The following is a 14,416-nucleotide window of genomic DNA, read 5'->3' as shown; positions in this document are numbered from 1 at the left end:
GGAGGGCAGAGACAGTCGTTCCTTTAAAACAAAGAGTCATCCCGTGGTATGGTTAAATTTGCTTATAATTGCTAGCAAATCATTATTTAATAGTTTTCAAGCTTCTGTGGAGTTTATGGTATGTAATTTTACTCTCCCTCCCTTGTTTTTTCTTTTTTTGAAGCGCGCAGGGGTCGGACTCCCTACGGTAAACAAACTGCATTATATGGTAGATATCACATTCTAATTGTCTAGTTTGGTTTGGCCCTTTCTTTTTATCTCTTTTGGCTTTTACTGTGCAGAAACTACAAGAAAATAAAAAATGGCATCGGTCCCAGGGTGCCATGCGAAAATTCATTTTTTGCCATTTGCAATTTTTTACGTGTTTTATTTGTATACCATTTACCATTCATCACTCCCCATACCCTTTACATTGCGTTTTGTGTAATGCTTTTGTATTGGATGTGAATTGCATTATCAATAACTCATATACTTGGCTGTGCGTTACTAAAGTGGGCATAAAGGATGGTATACACTTCTTCCAAAGCAAGAGTCTGGTCTACACTACTATGGCAGACACTGGGCTCATTTTTCTGTATAGACAGACTTTAATGCTTAAGGTACATTGGTTAAATGTTAATATAAGTAGTGCTGCAATGTGGCAGAACCATGAGAATTGAATTAATTTATGTTCATATAAACTAAAAGGTTATATGTGACCCTGTCTGTGCAATCCAAGCTAAAGTCTCATAATCCAGTGGTTCTCAAACTGGGGTCCGGGGCCCCCAGGGGGGCCGCGAGACGGTGCCAGGGGGGCCGCAGTTTTATGACATTTATGACACATTTATGACAAAAACAAAATAAGCCTACTAACCAACATCACTACTTTCTATAATTTAATATGTTTTGTTTAATTAAAATGTTACATTTTAGAACTGTTTTTGTCATAAATTTTCTTTGGGGGGGCCGCAAAGGAATGCACCGTATACAAGGGGGGCAAAGTTTGATTTCAGTCATTGATTTCAATCTTTGACATGAACATTTTGTAATAATATTTATATTGACTGAGTAAGGTTTTTACATTATATAGGGTGATTGTATGTAGAAAATACTTAATCAGAAAAATACCTTTAGTTGGGTTTTCATAGTCAAGGTCACATATAAGACTAAACCAGAATGTGAAGCATGCATTCATCTATATTTGTATATCTACCCAGTGTCAGTCAAAGTAAAAGGACACAGAATAATCTTTTCAAAACAATTTTAAATATACGAAACAATCACAAATGTTTGACCGCAGCTGTTACGCAGCATTTCTGTCCACTCGCTCCGTTTTTTTCCATTCCTTGCCTTTGATGTTTGATTTTATTAAATGTTGCTGTAATTCATACAGAGATTAGGGTTCACTGTATGATGTCGCATTTAATAATTCCATTTTTGTTTTGCTTTGGAAACCGCTCTTAATACGCAATGTTCCCGAGCATTGTGTTCACGTCTGCCAAATTAATCAAGAGACGCCTGAGAGAAGGGTTAGGAAGGCTCATGTTTGTTGAGCATCTATTTGGAGACATTTTACGTGGCATTAAAATGCGTATGACAGTAAAAGAAAATATGTGTAGATGTTTGTGTTTTTCACAGCTGACTTCTAATTTCAAGCTCCCTCACAATTTGAAATGAAAAGAACGACCTTGGGCAGACAAATGGAGGTGTTCTGCTTGAGCACAAACACTCGGTGTTTATATGAAATGAAAGAGGGAAATGACAGAATTGGATAAAAATGATTTCCGCCTCGTACCTGCTGCCATGCAGCTGTTATTAACCCTCCGTCTGGAGTACAGAGGAAAGACCGACCTTTCCTAACCCTTCTCCTCGCGGGACAAAACGGCACACCTGCTTTTCTCCATCCGTGTTGATTTTGGTCATTCATTTCCTTAAGCAGCTGATGTGACGTGTGCCACTTTTTAGTGTTGTTTTTATATCGATATGCAGCTTCTACACCATTATGCACCTGCGTAATTTGCTTTCAGTGCATGAGTGGCTAACTATTTTTGTTGTCGTTTGCCGTGCTGTACGTCAATATTTTTTCTTCATTTTCCTTTCCCTTTCCACGTCTTGCTTTCTCTGCTCTATCTCTCTTAGAAAGGTTGGGACATAATGGGTTTCAATTTCAGGACAGTGTGAGCCATCTACAATTTCCAGCAAATATGCAGCAGCCTTCAAGATTTCTCTGCTTGTCCACAGTAATAATAATGTTCACGCAATATTTGATAGTATTAGAGATGGAATATAAATCCTCTCCGTCTGTCGGCATGGAAACACCTTAAGCAGGGTACTTATTATGACTATAAGAAAAGCACCTGTTTTGGATGTCTGCCAAAGTTTCCAGGCTTTAACATTTCCGAATGCTGAAAATGAAAGCGGCCTTTTTGGCACAGAATATATTGGCTGCATTAAATAGAGACGTTGAATGCTCCTGCAGTTGATGCCCATGCTGTCTTGAATATCATGCATGGCTTGTTTATTAACCAAACTAAAAGCTGTCGCTACCTGAACACCAGAGTATTTCTTTTCAATACATCTCTTAAAAAATGTGTGCAAAAACCAAGTTATTTATCAGAACTGACCATTAACAGTTAAATGCAACCCTTTGTTATACTAACAACCATTTTTGTGTCTGAACTCCCCCCCTCCCTTTATACTAATACTGCACAGTCACCCTTAACATCACTTGCTAACCCACTCAACATATAGCAAGTCTTCAGTTTCTGAAGACCACACCCTTTCTTCCTGTTCTCCTCTCCAACACTGACTAGTGCACAGTCACGACACGACACGACAGAAAGCAGCAATTGCAGACATAAAAATGGGTTGGCTTTCGCTAGTGTACAGTATGCATACAGAACCAGAGGAACTCCCCCCACGTGAAACATGCAAGGTTTTTGTTGAAGCCAGAAAGGAATGTCTGTTGCTTAATGAAAAGATTTCCCACGCTCTCTCTATTTCTCTCTCTCTCTCTTTCTTTCTACCCAACCTTCCTTGGCTTTTATACAAACAGGTTACCATATCAGTGGATGGGCTGCTGACCACCACAGGCTACACTCAGGAGGACTACACCATGCTGGGATCTGATGATTTCTTCTACGTAGGAGGCAGCCCGAACACCGCGGATCTGCCCGGCTCCCCCGTGAGCAACAACTTCATGGGTTGCCTCAAAGATGTAAGTGCACACCCGTAATGAACGTTTTGTTCTTTCCTTTGCTCGGCGGAAACACATTTAGCCTGCCTGGTTTTGCCGAAAGTTTCTGCGAACTTCATTGACGTTCTTTGTGGCTGTCCTCTCTTAGCTCTTACTTAAATCCGTCCTTTCGCTTTCTTCTTCTCTTTCTCGACCCTCCGAGCGTGTCCCATAATTTATGTCATGTCTATAACGTTGAAGGTTTAGCTTTACTATCCTGACAGCCAAATTAAAAATTGATTTCCTCTATGGATCCCCATTCGACTGTCTCAGACTCTCCATCTCTGTCTCGTTGACCCTGGACTCTATTAATCACCACTCGTCTCTACCCGCTCAACCGTACAGTTACTATCAGTGGCTCTCTTCACCAAAAGCGTGAGCACGCCGATCCAATGAACCCGATGATGGAGACACATACACATCTACATTTGTGCGTTCATGTAGCTCAGTTGATAGAGCAAAAGTCAGGGTTTGATTTCTTAGGGACCACACATACTGATAAAAATGTATAGATTGAATGCGCTGTAAGTCACTATGGATAGAAGTGTCTGGCAAATAAAATGACTGTCAAATAAAATCTGCCAAATAAAATGACTGCTTCGGTGAGACTTGGTTTGGTTTTGTCACCATGTCTTGTTTTTTATCCAGCTGGTGAGATGCTGTTCCCCTGCTGAATGTCCCATGGACCCCAAAAGCACTTTTGCTATTTAGAGTATTAATTAAAGGGTAACTGACAACAAAAAAATGATACAGTAATTTTAAAGATTTTAAAGAAATAGTTCACCTTAAAGTCGCAATGAAAGTAAAATAAAAAACTGTCATTTGTTTTGTGAAATTGTGGTATTTTTTTAACAAATGGTTTATCTGTGAGCTTCATTAATTTTAAAAAATTAATGTGCCCTCATAATCTTTAATCAAAAATGCAAATCTCCTCCCCTCCTAAAAATGATCTGTCTTTACTTCCGGTCATAATGTATGGCAGGTGGGCTGGGTCCGGGAGAATATCGCTGCGATTAGCAATTAGCAACACGACCCAACTTCAAATGATCCAATCAGATCTCGATGGACAAATTCAAATCCAGCCCTGCCTTATTTCATTTCAGAGGCCGGGTTTTACTCGGATACACTTCACCACAGGGAATATTAGGCTATTGATACTTCCGTTTCATGGGGACTTTAAAATTGCTGTATTTACACTCATATCAGTTTAACCCCCGATGTCTCTATTTGTTCTTCAGAACTCATATGCAAATTAAAAAAGCCTTAGTCTTTCAGTCCACATTATATCTGTGTGTGAACTGTTTGTTTAGGCAGTTTTAGGAGGTGTACTTTTAAATCCGGTGTAACACCTGAACCAACTTGATATTCACAAGACAGCAGATGAGTAAATGTCTATAGGACACTTAAAATATATGAAACTGTCACGGTTAATCCGTGTCATGTCTTGTCTCTGTTCCGATTGTTATCACCTGGACATTCATTGATTAATTACCTGCCTCATCACACCTGTTTGTCATTTAGTCTGTGTGTATATATACCTCTGTCTTCTGTTTGCTCACTGCTGGATCATTGTCATTGCTACCCCGTCTGTTCCCTGTCTTGGATGTTCCTGTGTTCACTGTATTCACCATCTTATCCCTCGTGTTTTATTATTAAATGTTATTTATTTTTGAACTTTGCGTTTGCGTCCTGTCTCTCCTTCCGTGTCGTGACAGAATGATCCAGCCAAACTGGACGCAGCAGGTTCATGGAGGGCGGCTCCCCCAGGAGTTTCGTCGAGGGGGAGTAGTGACATCGGGGTTCATTTCCCATCAGCCCCGATGTCTCTTGGGGACCACCGTGAGCGATTGCTCACTCCTGCGGGCCTGCGGGAGGAGAATCGGCCCAGGCGGTCCCCCAACGGTTGAGTCGTCGTCGACGGTCCCTCGGAGGACCACCATCCTGCTCGCAGGGGGATCCGGAACGGACCACGCCCGATCATTTCCCCGGGGTGGCTACCGAGGGTCTCCGTTTCCGCGAGGGGATGGGAGATGATTTCCGGGGGCATCTGATCGTCGACGATTCCCAGGAGGGGGGTAATTCGTCTGCCTCGGTTCTCGGAGCGATCGCTCCGGTTCTCCTGGCGCAGTCCGGCCAACCGTCCTGTTGGTCTCATCCCGGCGGCTGCCGGCTTCGCCAGGGTCCCCAAGCCCTCCATCCCTCCCTTGGACTCTCGCTACCAGACTTTGTTTTTGTTGTGTTTTATGTGAGTGTCTGGTAGCCACTCGTAGAGGGGAGGGTAATGTCACGGTTAATCCGTGTCATGTCTTGTCTCTGTTCCGATTGTTATCACCTGGACATTCATTGATTAATTACCTGCCTCATCACACCTGTTTGTCATTTAGTCTGTGTGTATATATACCTCTGTCTTCTGTTTGCTCACTGCTGGATCATTGTCATTGCTACCCCGTCTGTTCCCTGTCTTGGATGTTCCTGTGTTCACTGTATTCACCATCTTATCCCACGTGTTTTATTATTAAATGTTATTTATTTTTGAACTTTGCGTTTGCGTCCTGTCTCTCCTTCCGTGTCGTGACAGAAACAAGTCAAGTGGGGTTATTAATTTAACATTTGGGTCATTTGGAAGCTTAACTCATTCCCCGCCATAATTTTTTTTTGCCCGCCAGCTTTTTTTTTTTTTTACAAAAGTTTCAGAAAATGCTTCTACAGAAATTTTTCTTTAAAAAAAGTATAAACATACAAATATATCAAATAAAAGAACAGACCAACTGCTTTCAAACAAACAATAAACAAACAATCAAACAAAACGGGAAAAAACGTTCATCCTATTTATATTTTTTTCTGCTTATAAACTCTTGAATATGGGTATTTTTCTTTAAAAATATATTTTTTAGCCAAAAGCTGAAATAATTGCTTTTTTGTTAAAGGTGACATAGAATGATTGAACGGGGTATTTATCCTTGTTCTGTGATGTGACATGTAGACAAAAATGTTTTTGTTTGGGTCTGTAATGCCTTAGAAGCTTCCTAAAAACCTCTCTCAGATAGCTCTATTAGGGTGGGGGATTTTAAACAAGTGGTTTTGCACCTATTTTGCTCCCCCTACTGGCTTAACGTGCAGTCTCATTACTGATTGGTTGACTTTGCTGCCACTCAAAAAATGTAGCCAATTATTTTAAAGTGGAGGGGCAGTGAGATGCCTGTGATGTCATAAGCATCAGTTTTTCAGATTGGGCCGTTTTCTGGCTGACATTTCTAAAAGAGGAATTTCTATGAGACTGAGATGTTTAGCATGTCTAGCACTTTTTGTATGTTTGTGAATGCGGGTAGACTACCATTATTCAACAAAGACAAGGTAAAAATGGTTTTTCATTCTCTGTCCCCTTTAAGGAATTTTGTTAGAGATCAGATTCAGAACAATTATCAAAACATACACAAGAGTTTAAAATTAGTGAATAATGTTTTGGCTTTAGTTTTTTTAATAAATTGGGTAATTTAAAAAATTATCTTAATTGACGAGATAACTCGTCAATGGTGGGGAAAGAGTTAAAAAGTTTTCTGTTACTATGGGAGTGGATGGTGACTAAGGTGGTCACGACCCACTCCCATAGTAATCAGAAAACCCCAAACAATACTTTGTACAATCTGCCATTAAGTTCTGAAGAACAACAAAAAAACATTTAGGGTTCAGACGACATTAGGAAGAGTAAATAATTAAAACTTTTGTTTGACCTGTCCCTTTAAAAGTACAGTATGTTTTTTTAGCAGCATCTACTGGTGAGTTTGTGAATTGCAACCAACCTCAATTTGGAAATGCAATAAGAAGCTATGGTAGCTGCCACAGGATAAACATGTCATCATCTAAGACAACGTACACTGTAAAAAAACTTTGCTGCCTTAAAATTTTTTGTTGAATCAACTCAGATTTACAAGTCATGTCAACAGAAATTAGTTGTCACAACTTATAAAATATAGTTGAGAAAAGTCAACTTAAATTTATAAGTTATAACAACTCACCTGTAGTTATAACAACTCATCTCTAGTCAAGATAAATAATAGTAAGTTGAAATGACTTGTAAATCCGAGTTGATTCAACAAAAAAAATTTAAGCAAAGTATTTTTTACAGTGTAGTGATGAAACGCGCTCTGTTGAGCACTTTGTCCATTTAGGGATAATGTACAGCCAGCCTATTGTTATCATTGAATAAATTAAATGTTAAGACTTTCCAATCAGAATTAAGCATCCAGAGCGTTGTATATATGCTTATATAAGTTTTAAAGGGATAGTTTACCTAAAAATGAAAATTATGTCGTCATTTACTCACCCTCCTGTTGTTTTAAACCTGTATGAGTTTCTTTATTCTGTTGAACACAAAAAATATATTTTAATAAATTACTTGAGGCGCACAGTTGACGGTACCCATTGACTTTTAAAACCAATACTGTGGAAGTCAATGGGTACCATCAAATGTGTTATCATAATTTAGAAAAGGATAAGAACAACATGAGGATAAGTGATGACAAAATTTAAATTTTTGAGTGAACCATCCTTTTAATGATTAAATAAATTTCATAAATTTTAATAAGACATTGAATTGAAAACTTAAAAGTCTTCTCAGCCAGTGGAAACGCTTTGAGGTTCGGGTGCGGAAAATCCCTAACCCTAACAAAGACAAATAGTTATGGTACTCATACAATTTGTCCTTAGCACCCCCACCAGTGACTTTATTTTGAGACCGGGCATAAGAAAGCTAAGAGATATTTTTTTTTTATAAAAGTATGAAAGTTCTTAAGGGACATCATAAGGAACAGTGAGATTAAAGCGCTACATCCCAATCTGATAATGAAGCCGAAAGATTAAGATGCTCAGGTTTGTGCCGTCAGAGGTGGTTTGAAGCAAGTTTTCGTTGATAGATCCCTCAGCTTTTTTCACGGCTCTGGCAGTAATTGCATTTTTCATGTTCTCCAGCACCTCTTGTTTTGCTCCAACCTCTCCTTTTATTTTTCTGTCATGGGGTTGACGAGAAACATGGCCGCCTTGTGTTATTTTCAGAGACACTCAAGTTCACACCCAGCAACAAAGCGTCAGTCATCATCTCTGGACCGAGAGCTCGGCTGGTGTAAAAATGAAAAGCGTGTACGCCACGATGGGCTGATTCTCCCATCTGGCCGTGCACGTGATTTAAAAAAACGAATCAACCCCAGGGGACGCTTTCACAATGCATGTATTTGTAGGGATGATATTTTAGGAGCAGTTTTGCTATGTATTGCACTGCGTGTGTGGGCTGAGAGAGATCATGCTGTATTATCGTATCGAGCCTTGATCAAGGTTTTTCTGTTGACATCACTTAATGAATGCAGCTCCAGATATCATTTATTCGCACTGCTAAGAGAGGCACTTAGCTTTGGCATTGTCAGAGCCCAATGTTTTCTCATTGGTGAAAGCAGGGGATGATTCATGATTTTAATGAAACAGAATATCGATTAGCCGAGGATTTTCTGTAGTGCTGTGGTTGGGGTCACTAGGTTTATGTGATCTACTCCTGCTTTGAGTATTTAACGAGGCGGCTGTGTTTACTCTGAGGGATACGCATCAGCTCCAGTTTGTTTATAACAGTAGAGCTGGGTGATCGGGCTAAAAATAGAGGAGTGAAATATTTTTCAGCCTGGGTTTTTTAAATAGTTGTTTAATTATTAAAACACATATTTTTATTTGTACTGTATATTGATACATTTTATATATATATTTTTTTTTCCATATTTGACTATATTCATTACAGTGTACAGTAGCTTCACATTAAACCAGGTGTTTTATTAGAAACTATGATCTCAACTAATCTGATAGTCATGTCAAAATTGCTGTTACATTTATGTATTTGGCAGATGCTTTTATTCAAAACGACTTAGTCTTTTCGCATTTTATCATTATGTGTGTTTTCTGGAATCAAATCCATTACCTTAGTGTTGCTAACCCAATGATCTACCAATTAAGCTACAGAAACACCGTTACTACTAACATTAAAGGGACACTACACTTTTTTTGAAAACATGATTTTTCCAGCTCCCCTAGAGTTAAACATTTAATTTGTACCTTTTTGAAATCCATTCAGCTGATCTCCAGGTTTGGCTGTACCTTTTTTAGCATAGCTTAGCATAATCCATTGAATCTGATTAGACCATTAGCATCGCACTAAAAAATAACCAAAGAGTTTTAATATTTTTCCTCTTTAAAACTTGACTCTGATTCTGGCGAAATAATCAAGGATTTTCCTGCCGTAACATGGCTGCAGGCGGCGCAATAATATTACGTAGTGCCCTAAAATAGTCCCCTGCTATAAGATACTAAGGGGACTATTTTCGTCTGCTGCGTAATATCATTGCTCCTCCTGCAGCCATGTTACAGCAGCAAAGTCTTCGGTTATTACGCCAGAATGAGAGTATAGTTCCTAGCCATATCTGCCTAGAAAATCGCAACTTTTAATTTTCCGTCGGTCTTAGTACACAATGTAACTACAGAAGAGTTTGGTTTTAAAGACTAAAGGTTATTTTTTAATGTGATGCTAATGGTCTAATCAGATTCAATGAATTATGCTAAGCTATGCTAAAAGTGGTACTGCCAGACCTGAAGATCAGCTGAATGGATTCCAAAACTGTAAAAATCAAATGCTTTACTCTAGAGAAGCTGGAAAATGAGGATATTTCCCAAAAAATGGAATGTCCCTTTAAATCAATAGCATAACGTTTCATTTGTAAATATCAAACAGCAATATTGACAAGATGAAACCACTCACTGCTCATGGCTGGATATTTTTAATACCATCAAAAAACATTGCACGGGTCAAAATTATTATATTATATTATATTATATTATATTATATTATATTATATTATATTATATTATATTATATTATATTATATTATTATTATAATAATAGATTATATTAAAGATATTTCGTAAATTTCCTACTCTAAATATCAAAACTTTATTTTTGTGTCTGGATGCAGCAAAATCGCGATCAAATCGGCTTTATGCCCAGCTGCACTACTTTTTGAACTTCAGCCAGCTCCTTGTTTCCTGTCTGCCATTATTGGACAAACTGATTAATCCAGGTGTGCCTGACCTCAGCAGTCACAAACAAACTGATTAATCCAGGTGTGCCTGACCTCAGTAGTCACAACAACAATAATCAGACACACCTGGATTAATCAGTTTGTCCAATAATGGCAGACAGGAAACAAGGAGCTGGCTGAAATTCAGGAAGTAGTCCAGCTGGGCATAAAGCCTATTGTCCAGAAACCCACGTAACAACTTTGCGTTGCTACAGGTCCACTAGAGATTTCCCATTCAAGTTTGGGTGTTAATGTAAAAGCTTACAAATTCCATCATTTAACGTCATTACAGACAGCAGTAAGCCAGTAAAGAGACCAAAAACCTTTTAATTACTAATATGGGTATCTAAAGACTTTGGACTTTGAACTTTAAATGCGATCTTCTCAATAATTAGATTTATTTGCACTCTCAAGTTCCAAATTTCAAATCGTTGCATCTCGGCCAAATATTCCTATCCTCACAAATCATACATTAATGAAAAGCTTATTTATTTAATTTCAAAAAATTGACCTTAGACTGTTTTTTGGTTCAGGGGTCACATACAAATGTTACATACTGTAGTAGTAGTGACTTCATGACACAAACAAATCATTAAATCACCGTTTTGAATCAGTATATTGAAACGGACATGTAAATGAACTTTAACACTGGTTTTCCAGCTGAAGCTTAATCAAAGCCAACCTGAAAGACACTATTAAAACATCTCAATGCTTTCATGTCGCAAGACAGGGAAGGATCATTAAAGTGCATTAAAGGTATTTTCTTTTCTCCCATTGTCTCTTACTCTCTCTCCTGTCCCAGGTGGTCTACACCAATAATGAGTTCAGGCTGGAGCTCTCCCGCCTGGCTGAATCGCACGACCCCAAGGTCACTCTCCACGGTGACCTGACCTTCCGCTGCGAAGATATCACCGCTTTAGACCCCATCAGTTTCGACACCCCAGCTGCTTACGTAACCCTGCCGCGCTGGAACGCCAAGAAAACCGGCTCGGTGTCCTTCGACTTTCGCACCACAGAGCCCAACGGCCTCCTGCTGTTCAGTCACGGGCGGCAGCAGGGTGCGAAAGACCGCAGACCGAGGGTGGACTTCTTCGCCATGGAGCTGCTTGATGGATTTCTCTACCTGCTCATGGACATGGGCTCTGGTAGCATCAAAATGAAAACTGGGAACAAGAAGGTTAACGATGGGGAATGGTGCCACGTGGATTTCCAGAGAGAGGGCAGGAAAGGTCAGGGTACTGCAAGATCAGCACTACCCATGAACACACATTATTCTCCACTTAAAGGGACAGTTCATAGAAAATTCGGTAACACTTTACTTGAAGGCGTGTTCATAAGACTGACATGACACATTCATAATCATGACATGACACAAGGAGATTTTATGCACGTTTATGATAACTGTCATTAAGTGTCATGTGTTCAGTTATGTCTTGTTTAATGCAAAGATGACATTGTTTGAGATGACTTTATTATGACAACTTGACATTAACCAATACATCCTAACTTGTCATGACAACTTGACATTACCAAGACAACTTAACTGACCACTTTTTACCAGTGATACAAATTAAATTTGTCATTAAGTGTTAATACTCTGTCATATAGTTTTATAACAGCGTCACAAATATTTTTCTTGACCTCAACTACAGTGGTACAAATATAATTTGTCATTAAATTGTCATTAAGTGTTAATACTCTGTCAAATAGTTTTATAACAGTGTCATAATTATTCTTCAGTTCATGTGTTTAACAAAGTCAATCATTCAATAATAATAATATAATAATAATATTAATTAAAATTGATTTATTATATTTTATTGCATTTGGAGACCGATTTTCCTAAATTTAAATTAAAACAATACAATAATGGGTTAAGCCATCCAAGTTGACGGCAAAGTTAATTACATTAAATTAAATTGATTAAATGATTTGTATGTTTTTTTTTTACGTCAGAAAATTTCATAACCCTCTGTGTGAGGAAGATCAAGTTCTGTTGGTATTTAGTTTTTTATGTATTGTGCACATACATAAAATTAATTATAATATATTGACACATAATGTCTGTTGCATTTTGTTAAGGCATTTAAAATTATTTGACATAGTATTAACACTTAATGACATTTAAATGACAGGTTTTTGTAATGTTAACCCATAAAGCTAGGTAGTTTCCTAAGTTTGATAATTAATCTGTTATGTCATGTTTATGATGGATTTATTACGTATTATGATGTACATAAGTTATGATGTATTGGTTTATGTCAAGTTGTCCTACTGTAACAAAGATTATTCAAACAATGTCATATTTGCATAAAAAATGACATAATTGAACAAATGACACTTAATGGAAGTTGTCATAAATGTGCATAAAATCTCACTTGTGAGGTCCTGATTATAAAGGTGTCATGTCAGACTTATGAACACCTATTTAAGTAAAGTGTTACCAAAAAGTCTTTAAAAAAATGATTGACAAATCATTAGTCACAATCATGTCATGTCATTGCAAACCATATTTTTTCTGCAGAATATAGAGAGTGAATTAAGAAAAATATTCTTGCTTTTCCATGTAATGAAAGTGAATAGCGAGTTTCTTTATAGTTTTATAGTTTGTATGCGAAAGTACATGCACAGTCGACCGCACAAACCTGCAAAGTATAGTTTGACCCGTATGTGTGTACACAGACATATGACGCATGCGCATTGTGACAAAATGCAATGCAAACTACATACTCGTATGCATAAAATGTATGTGGGGTTTCATAAACCTGGCGGACACTCGCGTATGCGTTAAAAATGGACCATACTTCGCCCTTGAGGCTTTCCATAATGACAGAAAAGCTTTGTTAAATGGTTGATTCGTGTGCAAAAGCTTCTGAAATCATATAATAGCTTTTTTTGTGAGAAACAGAAATTAATTAAAATATTTACTGACCAAATTATTGCTTTTGAAAATAAATTAATTACGATACATTTGACAAAAATGATAATGATAAATTATTTATATTGAGTGAACTTGAAATTTGCATTTATTTGAATCAACAGATTTACGATATTCTGAAAAGCTATTGTATGTGCATTTATTATTTCAAAGATTTTTTTTCATGTCTCATTCTGGAGTTTTTGTCATTGTTTATTCCGAGGTCTCCAATCCTTAGTTACTCTCGTTATATGGAAAATAGCGACTAGTTTTTTTTTCAGATGTCATAAGGATTTTAAACAAAATAAGGATAAGCAAATGTGCATGTTTGGGTGAATGACCCAGCATTGTCTTGCTGTCACACCGAGCAGTAGTCTGTACCCATCACATTATCCTGTCCTTTTGATTTCTTCTTCACCATGAGACCGAAGGGACATTTCCCCTTAATATCTCACGTTAAACCCACTTCCTTGTTCCGCCTGCTTAGGATCCATCTGATATGCATAGTTCACAACTGCTAAATCTGCGCACTATTTCTTCTACCACTCATTACCTCTTATTACTTTAACAGCTCAACTCCACATACACTCCACCAGCCCCCAGCACAGGATTTAGCAAATCCTAATGGAACAGGCTAAAGACCTTTTCCACTAGCAAAGCAAAGAAACAAAGACAGAACTGTACTCTGAACTTTAAGTGGAAGCCTCACGTTGTGCCAAATGTGCACACGTATGCATTTTCTTCCAGGCCTTTAGACACAACAATAGTTGACCACATCTGTCCAGACGTAAAAATAACACATAAATGTAGTCCACACTACTTATTGCATGTGTGCTACTGTATATCACTGTAACTTGACCTCAATCGGCTTTATTAGGAATGAATATGTTTATATTACATTTATTTATGCATTTATTTATTTATGCCTTCGGCAGATGCTTTTATCCCAGCCGACTTACAGTGCGTTCAGGCTGCATATTGATCTATTCAACGCTAATGCAATGCACTACCAGTTGAGCAACAGGAAAAGCTAATAGTTTTTATTTAGTCTCTGATTGAAAGGTTTGCTCATAAATCAAACTGATAAGCGTTAACCCAATTAATGATCATGTTGCAGCAGTGAATGGTTAAAGGAAAACACCATCGTTTTTCAATATTTTACTATGTTCTTATCTC

The 14,416-nt window shown here is 37.9% G+C and overlaps 1 protein-coding gene across 9 annotated transcripts in view; it reads left to right on the top strand.

Moving 5' to 3' along the window:
- Positions 1-14,416, top strand: part of nrxn2a (neurexin 2a) — a 467,328-nt gene that overhangs the window by 169,648 nt on the left and 283,264 nt on the right. For 7 of the 9 annotated variants that reach the window (XM_065287129.2, XM_065287128.1, XM_065287126.2 and 4 more), the window contains 3 exons: positions 164-208; positions 3,035-3,196; positions 11,126-11,552. In XM_065287129.2, coding sequence (XP_065143201.1) covers positions 164-208; positions 3,035-3,196; positions 11,126-11,552 — 634 coding nt within the window. The remainder of the gene's footprint in view (positions 1-163; positions 209-3,034; positions 3,197-11,125; positions 11,553-14,416) is intronic. The other 2 variants (XM_065287122.2, XM_065287124.2) reach the window with 2 other exon arrangements.

The sequence above is a fragment of the Paramisgurnus dabryanus genome, chromosome 18 (assembly GCF_030506205.2).
Source record: "Paramisgurnus dabryanus chromosome 18, PD_genome_1.1, whole genome shotgun sequence".
Taxonomy (NCBI): Eukaryota; Metazoa; Chordata; class Actinopteri; order Cypriniformes; family Cobitidae; genus Paramisgurnus; species Paramisgurnus dabryanus.
Note: the sequence above shows the minus strand (reverse complement) of the source record. Positions and strands in the feature narration are given on the sequence as shown.